The sequence below is a fragment of the Pyrus communis genome, chromosome 5 (genome assembly GCF_041283825.1).
Source record: "Pyrus communis isolate YQ-2024b chromosome 5, ASM4128382v1, whole genome shotgun sequence".
In the NCBI taxonomy this organism is placed as follows: domain Eukaryota; kingdom Viridiplantae; phylum Streptophyta; class Magnoliopsida; order Rosales; family Rosaceae; genus Pyrus; species Pyrus communis.
The window spans coordinates 5,582,596-5,597,310 of record NC_142569.1 but is presented as its reverse complement, the minus strand read 5'-3'; the positions used below and the strand labels follow the sequence as shown (position 1 = coordinate 5,597,310).

The 14,715-nt window shown below is 38.3% G+C and overlaps 2 protein-coding genes and 1 pseudogene across 4 annotated transcripts; 1 reads left to right on the top strand and 2 right to left on the bottom strand.

Moving 5' to 3' along the window:
- Window positions 1-841: 841 nt before the first annotated feature.
- On the top strand, window positions 842-2,422 carry LOC137724185 (berberine bridge enzyme-like 23 pseudogene; annotated as a pseudogene).
- Window positions 2,423-3,338: 916 nt separating this feature from the next.
- On the bottom strand, window positions 3,339-9,903 carry LOC137726024 (uncharacterized). Of its 2 annotated transcripts, XM_068464881.2 has the most exons (9): window positions 9,742-9,903; window positions 9,583-9,638; window positions 9,363-9,477; window positions 7,393-8,897; window positions 5,385-6,742; window positions 5,097-5,224; window positions 4,349-4,989; window positions 4,100-4,212; window positions 3,339-3,937 (listed from the first exon to the last, which is right to left on the bottom strand). In XM_068464881.2, the coding sequence occupies exons 2-9, from the start codon at window positions 9,634-9,636 to the stop codon at window positions 3,604-3,606; spliced, it is 4,248 nt and encodes a 1,415-aa protein (XP_068320982.2). In that variant the 5' UTR covers window positions 9,637-9,638; window positions 9,742-9,903; the 3' UTR covers window positions 3,339-3,603. The 2 variants fall into 2 exon arrangements, with proteins under 2 accessions (XP_068320982.2, XP_088550067.1); XM_088693941.1 differs by lacking the exon at window positions 9,742-9,903 and having other exon boundaries at window positions 9,583-9,663.
- Window positions 9,904-11,315: 1,412 nt separating this feature from the next.
- LOC137725745 (dihydroceramide fatty acyl 2-hydroxylase FAH1) lies at window positions 11,316-14,715 on the bottom strand. 2 transcript variants are annotated; one of them, XM_068464518.2, is made up of 7 exons: window positions 14,376-14,715; window positions 13,281-13,350; window positions 12,852-12,944; window positions 12,525-12,721; window positions 12,308-12,413; window positions 11,845-11,991; window positions 11,316-11,650 (listed from the first exon to the last, which is right to left on the bottom strand). In XM_068464518.2, exons 2-7 carry the CDS (start codon window positions 13,329-13,331, stop codon window positions 11,531-11,533), a joined length of 714 nt encoding a protein of 237 aa, XP_068320619.2. In that variant the 5' UTR covers window positions 13,332-13,350; window positions 14,376-14,715; the 3' UTR covers window positions 11,316-11,530. The 2 variants fall into 2 exon arrangements, with proteins under 2 accessions (XP_068320619.2, XP_068320621.2); XM_068464520.2 differs by having other exon boundaries at window positions 13,281-13,347; window positions 14,376-14,699.

Below are 14,715 nucleotides of genomic sequence, written 5' to 3'. Positions count from 1 at the left end.
AAAGGATCCCTTTCCATCCTAGACGCCTAGAACGGGAGGATCGAGTCGGGCATTTTCGCCCTCAAAGAGAAGAGCCAGTTGGTGCATTAAAGGTATATGTGAAGATCTAGTTCTAGATGGAGCTTTGTAAGTTGGCAGGTGGAATATGTAGTTCGACCACACATTGCAACCGTGCAGAACTCAGAGCATACGGAAGTCCCACGTGCATTAGCCCATATGTTGTGCCAATGTTGCACCAAATGGAATTGGCTACGTCTTCTACTTCATTAATAAGAATGAACTCAGTTGACTCTTGCTACTAGTGCTTAAGTGACAAAAAATGAGGACAATCCTTAGCCTCTATATGCTTAATTTTTTTACATATCAACTAACTACAGCTTGATATTTTTGCAGATTATAAAAATTTTAATTATAAATTACAGTTTCATACAAAAATTTCAACATCGTATCATATGTTAGGATCAATGACTCCATATTTAAATAGCCAGATGTTTTGCACAAAATAAATAAGGTTAGGTGACTTGCGTGGGTTACTATCTCAACAAGAAAACGGCAAGAGTTTAACTTCAAATGCCTAGTGCCGATTGAATTATATGCAAATTTTTTGCTTTAATGTGGTAGATGGTAGACCCTCAATTCACTCCATCGGAATCATCACTTTGTTTCCTTTTGTTCCTATACATACGCACCAGATGAGTAGAACAAGCCGAATTCAGCATATCTACTATAGCTTGCTAGTTAAGTTAAATATTTCATCCCCACCAAGAAAATGGACCACTCAATATATATATGCAGCCAAACCAATATCATGAGAATCTGAAGGCCTAAATTCCTCAAAGAGATGGAGTTCATTAAACTCTTAGCTTCTTTGTTTTTGGTCTCAGTTCCATTTGCAATTTCGGTTTCCATCAGTAGTGAAATTTTCAGTCAGTGCATGACAGAAAAATCCAGTTACTACACCAAAATTTCTGATCAAAACATTCACACCTCAAACTCTTCTTTGTATTCATCTTTTGCAATCTTCCCAACAAAACCCCAGATGGTTAAACTCCACGTCAAAGCCTCTTCTCCTTGTCACACCTTTCCATGAGTCTGAAATCCAAGCAGCTGTTCTTTGCAGCAAGAAACTTGGCTTGCAAGTCAGGGTGAAAAGTGGACGACATGATTATGAAGGCCTATCTTACCTCTGAAAACCCCATTTATCATCATTGACTTGATCAATCTCCGGTACATTGAGGTCAACCTTGCAGATGAAACAGTTTGGGTTCAGTCAGGAGCCACACTTGGTGAGCTTTATAATAGCATTGCCAAGAAAAGTGGGGTCCATGGATTTCCAGGAGGATTGTGCCGTACAGTTGGTATTGGTGGGCACTTGAGTGGAGGTGGGTTTGGAACCCTAATCAGGAAGCACGGCCTGGCAGCTGATAATGTCGTAGATGCTCGATTCATTGATGTGAATGGAAGAATCCTTGACAGAAGAACAATGGGTGAGGATTTGTTTTGGGCCATCAGAGGAGGTGGAGGATCAAGTTTTGGGGTCATATTTCTTGGAAAATCAAATTGGTTCAGGTTCCGAAGATCGTGACCGGTTTTACGGTTCACAAAACCCTAGCAGCACGAGCCAGCAGCCTTGTTCACGGATGGCAATACATTGCAGATAAATTTCATGAGGATCTTTTCATCCGAGTCATAATTCAGAATGTGGGGAGACGGTTCAATCATCTTTCCAATCACTGTTTCTTGGAGGAATTGACAGATTAATGCCACTGATGAAGCTGAGCTTTCCTGAGCTGGGATTGCAGGCAAAAGACTGCATTGAGATGAGTTGGATCCAATCAGCTCAGTACTTTGCTGGATTCCAAAAAGACTAGCCCTCAGATGTCTTGCTATCTAAGAATCCCCTCTGGAAGATGAATTTCAAAGCCAAATCCGGATTTTTGAAGAACCCGATACCCGAACCGGGACTCCAAGGGATTTGGGAGAGGTTTCAGCAGGAACAAAATGTGTACATGATTTTGGATCTATATGTGGAAGAATGCATGAGATTTCAGAATATGAAACTCCATTTCCTCACAGAAAAGGTAATTTGTTCAACATACAGTACATAGTGAAGTGGGAAGGAAGCGGGGTGGAGGAAACCAACAAGCATATCAACTGGATAAGAATGCTGTACATATTCATGAGCCCTTATGTTTCCAGGTCTCCAAGGGGTGCCTATATAAATTACAAGGATCTTGATTTGGGTGCCAACAAGGAAGACAACACAAGCTACTTGGAGGCAAGTGCTTGGGGAACAAGGTACTTCAAGGGAAACTTCAAGAGGCTGGCACAAGTGAAGAGCAAGGTTGATCCAGATAACTTCTTCAGAAATGAACAAAGCATTCCTCCTCTTCCTTCTTTGTTTGCAATCACAGAGGTTTGAAACAAAATGTTTCTTCTGGTTTGGTTTCTATACAGAAGTTAAATGCTTTTCATATGAGCCTTTCATATGCAGATAACAGGCCAAACAACTTCAGTAAGAAATGCCTATCGCCAGATATTTTCTAGGGTAATGCATGGATTAACCAGCATGTGAAAAGCTGGTAATTAGAAAAGTTAATGTTTTAGAGTGAAGGATTACCAGCTGGTATAAGCTTTCATGCCACATGACAGTAAACTTTAATTGTGCAAAGAGAGGAAGCTTTGTTGTTTTGTTGTATCGACGTGTCAAAAGAGAAATTGGAAGAAAGAGACACGAGAAGGTTCTTCCCACACCGCTTGAGTTTTGAGGCTTCCTTGTTTTGGTGATCAATTTTGATATAAAACCCTAACAAAGTGGTTTTCTTCCTTTTTCCTTTTCCTTTACCAAGCAAACTCCTAAAATATAAATTTTCCGGGTTTTCTCGTATGTACAAGTGAAACCATCATGTGCATGTTGTACGCTGAAACATGACCATTGGATACTTGACCACACTTTTAATCTGTTATTCATCATATGCATGTCGTACACTGAAACATTATAAAATATTTGCAAATTTTTTCATTATTAAATAATTTCCTAAGTACTTCGTATAATTAAGTTTTGTAACTAAAACTATTGTGTCGTACTGAAAATACCCACTGCATGGCATAACAATCCATGTGTTGGGAATTGGTTACCATGTTACCTCTTCACTTCAAATTGTTAAAATTGTCCTTTTGTCCAAAGACATTTTCGATTTGCTCTCTTCTGTATTTTAAGATGTGGCTATTAAGTTTCACTCTGTGCAGAACAACATTGTAAGTTGATCAAGAATTTAGGTAATATATTTGCCGGAAAGGTTAAAGCTCAACAAAAATTTAATCATCTGATGCAACGGTTTCAAAACAAAATTTACATTCATTCCATCACAATAACTGGCTCAGAAACTTGCTAAGTTCTTCCGTGAAAATAACAAAAACGCATTCACGTTGGATGTCTCTGAATCCTCAATTTCTCCACCCTACTCGGTGGTGGAAATCAACAAAATTTCCTACTCCCGGTTAATCTCAATTCTCCCCAACGAGAAGATGAAAATTTAAACGAACCTTTCAAAAATTTGCGTGTACATTTCAACAACACATCAGGGAACCCTTGCGACCACATCAAGTTTTGCAACACGGTATCTCAGGCTCAGGTTCCATACCCGCTGTTTGCAGAAGGCCGAATGAAAAATCTTGTTGCTTCTTCGGCAGCAAAGAAAACCACTTTCTTATAGACTCAGCATGACCAAACCAACTTCCAATGGCTGCTGAGTTTGCATTATTCTGAATAATTGTTTTGAAATCAGAAGAGAGAAGCCCCAACAATGCCGTGACAGTGGCAATTTGAGTAGGAAGGCCGACACTCGTTGCAGAGTCCCTACATAAAAATGCAGATAATTCCCCCCTCAAGAATTCAACTTCCTTATCTCCATATCCAAGGGCATTAACACCGATCCTGAAATTGAGTAATGCATCGTTAAACTCAAGTCCTGGCACAAGTAGCATTATGACATTTGGCCTAATATAAAGATTAGAAGAAAGTAAAGAAACAATAATTCCAGCAAAAAAAACAAAAAAATAAATAAAAAAATGCAAGGCAAATTAATCAAAGGCATACCTCCCAAGCTGACCAAGGAGAATAACAATTCCAGCAATCACATTCTCAGCCATGCATGATTCCATAACTTTCAATAGCCGAGGGATAATATTAGCACTTGTCCATTCCCAACTCTGCATTCAAAAGAGAAAAACAAGTGGCAAGTCCAAAAATTAGTACCTGATAACCATCTGAACGAATAAATTTTCAAAATTGAAAAGACAACGGCGAGTTGAGAAAATTCTAAACTCAGAAGGGATTAAAACATACCATGATGCTTGCAACCAACTCCACCAATGATAGGAGGTCGCTGAGCTCGCAAAGCATGAAACTGGTAGAAGTGTTTGGTTGAATAGAAGCATTCATTTGGAGCCTTTCTAAAAGCAATGATGTAGCAGCGTCTACAGAGACAGAATCCTCAGAAAATGGGCATTTGACACATGGACTGAACATAATTCGAGAGTTGCTCACAGATGGAATAAAACAACTAGCAGTATCTGATGAGCTTACTCCCTCGAGATGTGTAACTATAGATTTCATGATAATCACTAAATTGGAATTGCCAAAGTTAAGAAACTTCTCTCCACCCAGGTAAGCAAAAACATGCAGGATACTCAGAACCAATGAATGATTGGAGCTGCCAATCTGCAAAATATTGTAGGACATTTCGCAAATAAAACCAGTGTGGTCAAGTGCTGCACATATTGATGCTAAAACAATGCTCCCTGCTACCAACTCATCGGCTGATGCTGGTTGAGAGGATATATGAACCCCATCAACCAAGGTCTCTGAAGAATAATCCTTACACACCACAAATCTTCCATTTATTAGGGAATCCTCCATGACACTAAGTGATTCCTCCAAACTACCAAATTCTGCAAATATGCTTCTCCCCTCCCAATCAGACATCACTTCACAAATGGAATAAAACAATAAGTTTATGAACAAAATGGAGGATGAAACCAATAATGTTTCTCTAAATTATGACATGGCATGAGCAAGGAAAAAAACAACAAACCTGAGCACATGTGTCGAACATAAGAATCCAAGCAGGGGTTTGACGTCCAATTCAAGCTCTCAAATTTGATCAGAGCGGCAGTGGAGAAGTTAAGCAGCAACAATGAAAAGAATACGCAAACCTTTTCCCTATACAGGCTCACCAAAAATAAACCAATTAGCACATATATCCACTAGTATACTAAGCACAAGACCACATTATCAAAACCAATTCGCAGTTCGAAAACAAAACAAGATTAGATCAATATAAGGACTGAAAAACAGAGAGAGAGAAAGAGAGAGTATTTACTTGGGAGATAGTTTTTCTTCAGTCTTGAGAGCAAGCAAAATTTCTTGCACCCTCCAATCTGTGTGAGTAATTAAAGGGTACCGTGTGATACAAGCTCTGAAGGCAAAACATATCCTAGAAATGCTGCTACTGTCCTTAAAATTAGATAACACCACATATCCAAGTTCACTTCCTAGGGGGAACACAGCCTCCACATTTCTTGCAAGCGGAGCATCAGACATCAGTTGGGTACCAGAGTCCTTGAGATCACAAGCTTTTGTCGTTGTAACAGAACTACCAAAAACATCCCCGCTCTTCCCTAGTATGTCAACAGCATCAACTTCAACTCCGTAAGAGGGTGACTGTTTTTCTTCTTTACTTGTCGATCCTTCACAGTAGGATTCCCTTGATGAAGGTTTAAGATTATCTGCACCGGATGCTTCAAGACCTTGAACCTCAATCTCGGGAAGTGTGGGAGACAGTGGCATTTCCATTGCCATCCTGTAGCATTCCTCATCAGAAGCATTGTCCAATTCTAACAGTTTCAGGTAGTTCCCATCAGTTACTTCATCAAAACTTGCCAAAGTTTCAAAATCACTTGTAGCAGCTTCTCTGCTTGCTGGAGCAACCCCTATCAGCTCATTAGCATTTGATGGAACTTGTCTGTAGATATTTGCATATCCAAAGACTTCATTTTCAAATTTATTGGCCATCTTTTGCTCATCACTGTCAGCATACTTCTGCCTTGCCAGTTTATCTTCGATACCTTCATTTCCCTTTTCATATTGCTTTCCGTGCATTGCATTACCCTGCAGACTAGGAAGCAGATACATCCCTTCTTCATAATGTTTTTCCATTTGCTTGTTCAACAAACAATGCAAGACAGAAAGTTTTTCCTCTATCCGCAGGTGCAACTTCTTACCCTCTGTATATAAATCCTCAATTGATTCAACTGCGTGAAGTATCCTCTTTCTTTTCCTGCTATGCTCATTAACTTTTCCAACCCCATCAGTTCTATAAGGACTTCTGACACTGTTTTCGGCAACCACAGCAGCATTTTCATTGCAATTTATTTTGGTAACCTCAGCAGATAAGTTGGATATTGTTGGTTGCACATTCTCCTCAACCAATTTTTCCTGTGAGCCCACCAACTGTCTATCAGAAAAAGATTCCCTACTGGAATGTATTGCAGAACTCTGTAACATTTTTCGGTTAGAGCCTCTGACTGGAGACTCCAATATAGAATCAATACCTGAAATAGAATCAATGCAGTTTCCTCCAGATAAAAGAAGAAACGGTGCGGTATGTTGTGTGGCTTCTCTTGCATCCAAAATTGGGCAGCCAGGCTTGAGACGCTTAACTCCACTTTGAAGGTTCATCTACAAATTGCACAAGCCCATTTCAGTAAATAGAATAAGACTACAATGTTGTGAAATTACTGATAACATTGGGGTAAATAATGTAAAAGCCAAGAAAGAAAATTTGTGCTTATTAAAGACAAGGCATCCACATAAATATTCAATCAAAATCCATGCATTAGAAGCAAAACTAAATATTTGAAAGGCTAACTGGCGTAAGTCACATGTACAAGGACACACGACTATTTGACACAAAACTACAACTAGACTAGTACAATAGGTAGAAGAAATGTTTCAGGGCTGGAGGGTGGAGTTCAAACAAATGACTTACCAACTTAAGACACCTATTTTGAAGTTTAAACCATATTAGTGTTATTCTGGTATTATTCTAGAACTTTCCAAGCATCAAAGTAGAATAATGAGCACACTTATGCTCTACCCACCAGATTACAACACTAAAAGCCATCAGATGAAAAAGGTTCATTTGTCATCAACCACGCCTGAAAAAAGAAAATAAATCAACAGTAGCCGTATCAAATGCTAAAACACGCATGTAATGCTCCAAGTTTAGATTCCTAACCAATATCATGAAAGCTAACAATACTAAGTTATTATCTACAAAATCAAATTGAAATATGGTAGCAATAGAGATTAGACTGAGAAATACGAACCTTTTTTAGGTCATCTGTACCTTCAGCACTATGAGAAAAAGCCTTATTTAGCATACCCAGGCGCTGTGAAAATTGATTAAACTCCACTTCCAAGCGACCTAGTTCCTGTTGCAAGATACTATTCCGACTTCTTTCCAGCTTGACCACTTCATTAGCATGATTTCTTTGCTTTTTCTCAAACTTGAGTTGTTTCTTCAAGTGTTTCACTATCGCACTTTCAGCAACCTTATCTTTCCGAAGTTCAACGGCAGATGCATCAATTAATTTTCTGGAGGATAATTCCTCAATCTTCTTCTTAGCGTCATCCAACTGTCTAGACAGATGATCAGCACGAGATTTTTCTTCCAACGCCTTCTTCCGATTCACTTCCACAAGCTTTTTCTGCTTTTCAGTTTTCACCCTCTCTGATTCTGCCTGTTTTTTCTCCTTGATTACCTTCTGTTTTCCAATTTCATACCTTTTGTTCAGTTCCTCAAAATTTGGATGCTCCAAAACCAATTTCAATTCATCTGATTTACTCTCTTGGAAAGCTACACCACTTCTATTGTTAAAAGATTGTGCGTTTGGAGCCTCAGCCAATTCTTTTAAGGGCCTAATTTCATTTATCTCTTTCTGTAACTCATCAACCCTTTTCCTACTCTCTACCAGTTCCATAGATAAACATTCAGCACGATATTTTTCTTCCATAGTCATCTTCCTATTGGCTTCAGCAAACTTCCTTTGCTCATCAGCCTTGGCCTTCTCTGAATTTGCAATCTCTCTCTCCTTGACCACCTTCTGTTTTTCTCCCTCGAGCTTTTTGTTTGCCTCAACAAGCTTCAATGTCTCAGAAGCCAAATCAGAATTCACTTTATGAGCTTCTTTCTTCAGTACCTCCAACTGAAGCCCATAATTCTCAGCCTTCTCTCTTTCAATATTGGCACGCTTCCTTTCGTCATCAGTCTTACTTTTTTCAGCTTTAGCAGATTTTCGTGCTTCGGAAGCTTTCTTCTTCTCCACTTCTACATTCTTACTTGCCGAGTCTGCCCTTTTCTTCTCTCTCTCGATAAGCTCCTTGAGATGATTAATTTTCTTTTCATAGTCATCAATTTGAGCTTTAAGCAGGTTTACTTCACTTTTATCTTGACCATCTGCATTTCCTCTCTGCTTTAGAGAATATATCTCAGATTTCAACTCAGAAATTTCGTTCTCCAGAGATGCCCTAGCAGCAGATTCTTTTACTTTCTCCTCTTTCTCAACATTGGCATTCTTACGTGCTGAGTCTTCCCTTTTCTTCTCTCTCTCAATAAGATCCTTGAGCTGATTAATTTCCTTGTCCCGGTCAGAAACTTGTGCTTTGAGAAGGTTTATTTCACCTTTATATTGGGCATCTACATTTCCTCTCGGCTTTACGGAAATCTCAGATTTCAACCTAGAAATTTCATTCTCCAAAGATAACCTAGCAACAGATGCTTTCTCTTTCTCCTCTTTCTCAATATCTGCCCGTGCTTGTTCTTCCTCGAGTGCTGCAAGTACAGAGTTACAAAAGCAAGAAAAGGAGGTTAGTCACTTGGAAAAGTTATCACCACTCTCTATCATAACTATATACAAACTAACATTTCATATTGACTGAGAGTTCATTTAAGTAACCTAGTTTTGCATCTGGTTCTAAATTTCGACACAGAAAGAACCATAGTGTTTAACATGAAACATACAAATGTAACAAGTAAACTAATAACACTAGAGCATAAATTGTAACAGGTAGGGAACTCCAAAAAGCATAAACTGCTTTGACAACTAACTAAACTTTAAAACTTTTCGACATAAACCAAACAGGTACCCAATTTACATCTACTCGAAAGGAGCCTCAGTCGTGAAATTCGTTATCAAATCCACAATCCAAGTGACCCAGGTTAAGAAAGTATTAACATTTAAACAGCGTAGTTAACAATACTAAATTTTTAATGTCTCAAGGATCCTAAAATATTTACCTTTCTTGAGATTGGAATTCTCGGCTTGAGCTCTTTCAACCTCCTGTTGAAGTAAGTGCACAGCTTCCCGCAGTGCATTCCGTCCCTTTTCGAGCTTCGAGCACTTCTGTTTCCACTGCATAGCAAGCATAAAATTGGGTGAACAATGAAATCGAATACCACTTTAATAAATTCAAAAAATTGAAAACTAAATAAAAATTTGAAAATTTGAAATCTTTACCGTAGCACAGCACGAATTGACCACCTGGGGATTCACTGGCACGTCTGCCGCCATTGCTGCAATCATGTCGACAAAGCAAAAAGCTTTCGAAATGAGAGGGGAAAAGTTAACGAATTGAGAGAGAGAGAGAGAGAGAGAGAGAGAGAGAGAGAGTCGTACTGGTTCTATTGCAGTGGGATGAAGGAGTTGAGGTGGCTCATTAACAAGCAGCAAAAACCCTAAAGCCCCAAATCGTTGATGAATCTCTCAATACAAACGAGAGCGAGAATCTGAATAAGAGAACGCAACCGCCTATGTTACTAGTTTTCACAACTCACTTTTGAAATACTGGCAGTGAGAGAGAGCAACCCTAATGGTTTTGGGTCGGTAAATCCGGTTCCTAATCGGATCCTTAAACCGCCGTGATTTTTTTTTTTTTTTTTTAAGTAGTTTTCACAAATTAAATAAATCAAACAGAATTACTGGATAAAATTAAAGGAAAATTAATGGAAAAATTTTGAAAGCTTTGAATTTTAACGAAAATGACAAAATAAAGGATAAAGTGAATAGTATCATGATTAACCTTTTAGTATAAAATTGTGATTTTTCGTTAAAATGAACAGTACCGGAGTTTTTCGTTAAAATTCTCTAAAATTAAACAATATGTCTTGGAGGTCCAAAGAAACACGTATTTGTTTTTTTTTTTTCTTTTTTGTTTTTAATTTATTTGTCATTTAGTGCTACAATTTAGTGATATTTCTTAATTTGTAAATAAAATGTCTTAAAGTTCAATTATTTTAAAGATGAATTTGAATCATATTATACTTGTATATTATGAGATTAAATCTATTATATTTTCTTAGTGTAAATAATATCATTTATTTAAAAAATAATAATATTCTCATTGTATGTGTGGATCACTGAAAGCGTAAGTTAAAAATTTAAAGAAAACCCCACCAGACTTCATTCTGGTATCAGCCCAAAATCAAATCCAAGTCCATTTCAAACCAGCAATCAGCCCAACCCAATATGGGATGGACTTAGTGGAGACATATTTCAAAATTGGGTGGACAAATGTTGCAGTATTATTGGTTCATATCATTATGTATGGAAATGAGCGTTGGCTGGTGAAGACCAGGGACGCGCCATGTTCCATGCTGTAACTCCTGAATTTCCTCGAGTGGTCAAGACCCACGTATTGTCCTTTCAGTAAAAAAAAAAAATTTCTAGTATACATTTCGAAGTTTATTTTCGTTTTTGTAATTGAGACACTTAATGGCACGTTTACTTAGCATAAATAGAGAATAAGAGCAACTTTTAAGAAGATATCAAAATTTTTAGGTGGATTGTTTTTATGAAAAAAAAAAATATGGCTCAAGGTGATGCCAAAATTCTACAAGAATTGACACTCTCGACCTTGCTGCAAATTTGAAAGCAATGCCAATTTTTTTTAAAGGGGGATAGCTGGTGCCAAACCACGGTTATCCCCTCCTTCCAACATCATAGAAGATTACTTATGTCATGACATAAATTTTTTTTTTTTTATCAATAATCATGAATGTAGTAAACACACAAGAGTATATTCTCGATTGTAGGGCATATTATCTTTTAAGTTGGGACCATACAATTGACGATCTCAATGCTATCGCTAAAGTCAACAAACGACGTACAATAATACTATGGAATTGATTGCAAACTTTGAAAAAGTCCACTAGGAAAACATGCAAGATGATAGCTTGAGAGCCAAGGCAACATAGACAACAAGGAGAAAGTCTCCTTCCATAAATCAAGCAATGAATCCGGGGACAATAATCCATGTTAATTTATACAAGACAGCACCACCAAAATTGACACTTCCATCCACATGCCATGCCACCCCGAAGACGTAAATAAATCATGCGTACAACAAATTTAGGAGACAGCAAAAATAAACAAGATTAATGTCGAAATTCCCTTTCACTTGCTTATCCTAACAAACTTTCTTGGCTGCTTTCGGTTGTGGAAGTGTTCCGAACACCCTGTCCCATAGGCTTGAAGTTATTCCGAAGCCCTTATCTTGGATCCTGAAGTGATGATTCAGGTGGTATCTCTGCAAAAACAAACAAAACCCATGTTATTCTCGTCAGCAATGACTAGTTCCCGAATGCAGAAACTTTCTGCTGTTTTTTCAGATGCTCAAGCGTAAAAGATTTGTAATTTCTTATGATGACCATAACGCAAACAGAGGTTTAGGTCTAAATGGGTAAAATTCCTGCAAGGGATGAAAGGTGTACAGATCTTTACCTTCAGATTTCGGGGTACCTCACTTGTTGGCTGACCGTGATGAAGATAGTAATGGGTGCAATCATACATCACATAGCCCAATAAACCGCCTCCAAACAAAGCAGGAGCAAAAGTAGGAGAAGACATCAGCTTCACCAAGTTCCAGAACTGGCAACAAATGACAGTAGAGTTACGATTGGTAATGAACTTTTTTCTTTTCATATAAAACGATCCTAGACAAATTTATGCAATGGTAATTATGTTAGGGTCCGTCTAAGTAAACCTCAAGATGACAATCATGCAATCTTAATATCCTATCAAATCAAATTCAAGGCTATGTCATGGCCCTAGGACATGTAATTTTGCTTTCCATTACAAAAATAAGTAATTTGACCCTTCAGAATAATCATTAACCACAGTAATCTTAAACAAAACATAATGATAACGTGGCAGGACAAGAAGGGACATGGAAGAATAGACATACCGGAATGCATAAAATCGCTGTCGCAGCAGGAGGGAAAACAAGTCGCAGGCCGTCCATTGGGTGCTTATGGTGGCAGCCGTGAAGAAGATAATGTAAAGTGTTCCCCCTGAAGCAGTTTCAGCAAAACAAGTGCATTAGTCTCAGAGAAATTCAAACAATATGATATATACGTAAACAAGAACATAAACAGGGGGAGAAAAAGTTGTAAGAAACAAACCAGTAGCTCTTTGTTTCAATGTGGAAAAGAAAGCGGTGCAACGTGTATTCCATCAATGTCCAGACAAAAATCCCAGCAACAACTGTCAGAGCAACTTCAGGGAATGTATGACCCATCCGTACGGACACTGAGATGGCATAAAACACAACTGGTAGCCATATGACAGGAACTGCCCACCACACAGTGCGGGTTAAGAACTGTTTCAAGTAGAAAATAGAGTCAGAAGTGGAGCTCCGTAAAGTCACACAATCTAGGTGCATGTGCATTGTGCAACCATAAGAGTATATGAAAACTAAATTGTAATGGATTAACAAGAGGAGGCAGTACCTCCCAAAATTCACTTTCAAAAAATCGAGGGCCTTCCTTGCTAACAATCGGCTGGTGAACCCACTCTTGGTATGCTTCTCCAAGATGGCCAACCTTTGAAAGATTGTAAAAGGCTAAAAGTTAAAATAAAGTTCAACAGGAATCATCAAACACAATAAAGTGAGACAGGCAGCAAGATCAAAGATTTATAAATAAGTAAAAAATTATAAAGAGAAACTTAATGCATGTTATGAACTTTCAGAGAAAGAAACGAAGGTGCCAAATACAAGCAGCAAATGCCCCAAGCAAAGAGACTGAAGATCTTCAGAGTGGGTCAAGAAAGCTTCACAAAATATGAAATGTTTAGAGCCTCGGATCCAAATGGAGCGATCTAGCGCACATAATTGGCTCACATAAAAGAATAAAAAACAAAAACGCTGGGAGCCTTACCTGAAACACGAGGGCTTTATTCAAATCAACTTGGAAGTCCTGCGCAACCATCTTGTTACGTATAACACTGCTGGAGAAACATCAAAACTAATACGTTAAGTTCAATGATGCGGATCTATAAGGGGCAAGAACCAAAAAGATCTAATGACAGCTACGTATGTTTCAGATATTAATAAAAACAATTGTAACATGTGATGGGTTGGTATATGATACCATATCTGATTATAATATCATCTCTAGTTTAATCTTATGGACTGAGTCTTACTGACAATGACAAGTTAAAGGATAGTTCTCTTTAACTTCCTCAAACTAATAGGTGAAACCGATTAATACCGGCCTATAGGCCACAAATCTTTCTTTTATAATTATCAAAAAGTTAAACTTATCAAGGTGAAGCAGTAACAAGCATCACCAACAAAAATGGATTTAATGCCGAATTGATGTAAATCGCGACATTTGATAGTTAGGATTTTATTAGACTCATTCGCACTATGATCTAAACCTCGAATTTTCTTCAAATCAATTTTAACATGCATCCATGAGAAAAAACGATGAATCTTGACAACAAAGCGAGCCAGGGTATCCAGAACATAATGCATGAAAGAAATTTCCACACAGATGCTCGTTCGCAATTAATCAATTCATAAGAGATCCATTTTTTTTTTTCTTAAAGACAAAAACTCTATTAGCTTTCCCCTTTCCCTCTACTTTCCCAGCTACCAAACAGATCAACCCCAGATAATCTCACTCTGAAAAAAACGGCCCCACACAATATCATACAGTCTCAAGAGTAGTCAAGACCAATGCTTTAGTCTCAAACCCCATGATTTCTTCCCCCTTTTCTCAGAATTTCTCACCAACCAAACAGCATTTGGCATCATAAAATCAAAACAAATCACACCGTTCGACAAGAAAAAGAAAACGCACAATGCACGTATCCAACCCAAATTCAAAACCCACAAATCAAACCCCAAAAGCCACAATTTTCCAAACCAAAACACGAAAAACAAACAGACCCAGATCTACAAATCGCACAAAAACCACACCAAAAAAAAAAAATTAAAAAAATCAGACGAGGGAGAGCAAATGGCTAACCTATTGAGAACCCGGGTCGGATCCAATGGAAGAGAACAACAGAACACGAACACCCTTCCGTTCCTCTCTCTCTCTCTCTCTCTCTCTCTCTCTCTAGAATGTGAACCGCCCGCACCACCACCAGAAGAGGTTTCAGCGTCGAGGGTCAAGTGGTGCAGTGGCAGAGGAAAATCTGAGTCTCTCTCTCCGTGTTTGTGGAATTCAAGTCGAACGATAACGGATGATTTTACGCGATGGGAAGATCTGGGCCGTCGGTTTTATACGGGCATCAGACAATCAGCCAGCGATCCTCACGTTGGATTCCAAGTTTCTAACTGTGTGGCCAGTCTGGCACTGTTTC

Bases quoted from the DNA above. Each gene is read 5' to 3' on its own strand.
- LOC137726024 (XM_088693941.1), bottom strand. From the start codon at position 9,648: ATGATTGCAGCAATGGCGGCAGACGTGCCAGTGAATCCCCAGGTGGTC. The intron at 4,990-5,096 runs GTTTGTTGTTTT...CCATTTGTGAAG, and splicing joins TGTTCGACACATGTGCTCAG to TGATGTCTGATTGGGAGGGG. The intron at 4,213-4,348 runs GTATGTTTTAAT...TTTTGAATGCAG, and splicing joins AGTTGGTTGCAAGCATCATG to AGTTGGGAATGGACAAGTGC.
- LOC137725745 (XM_068464518.2), bottom strand. From the start codon at position 13,331: ATGGTTGCGCAGGACTTCCAAGTTGATTTGAATAAAGCCCTCGTGTTT. The intron at 12,722-12,851 runs GTACTGCCTCCT...TACTTGAAACAG, and splicing joins TTGAAAGTGAATTTTGGGAG to TTCTTAACCCGCACTGTGTG. The intron at 11,992-12,307 runs GTATGTCTATTC...ATTTGTTGCCAG, and splicing joins CAGCGATTTTATGCATTCCG to TTCTGGAACTTGGTGAAGCT.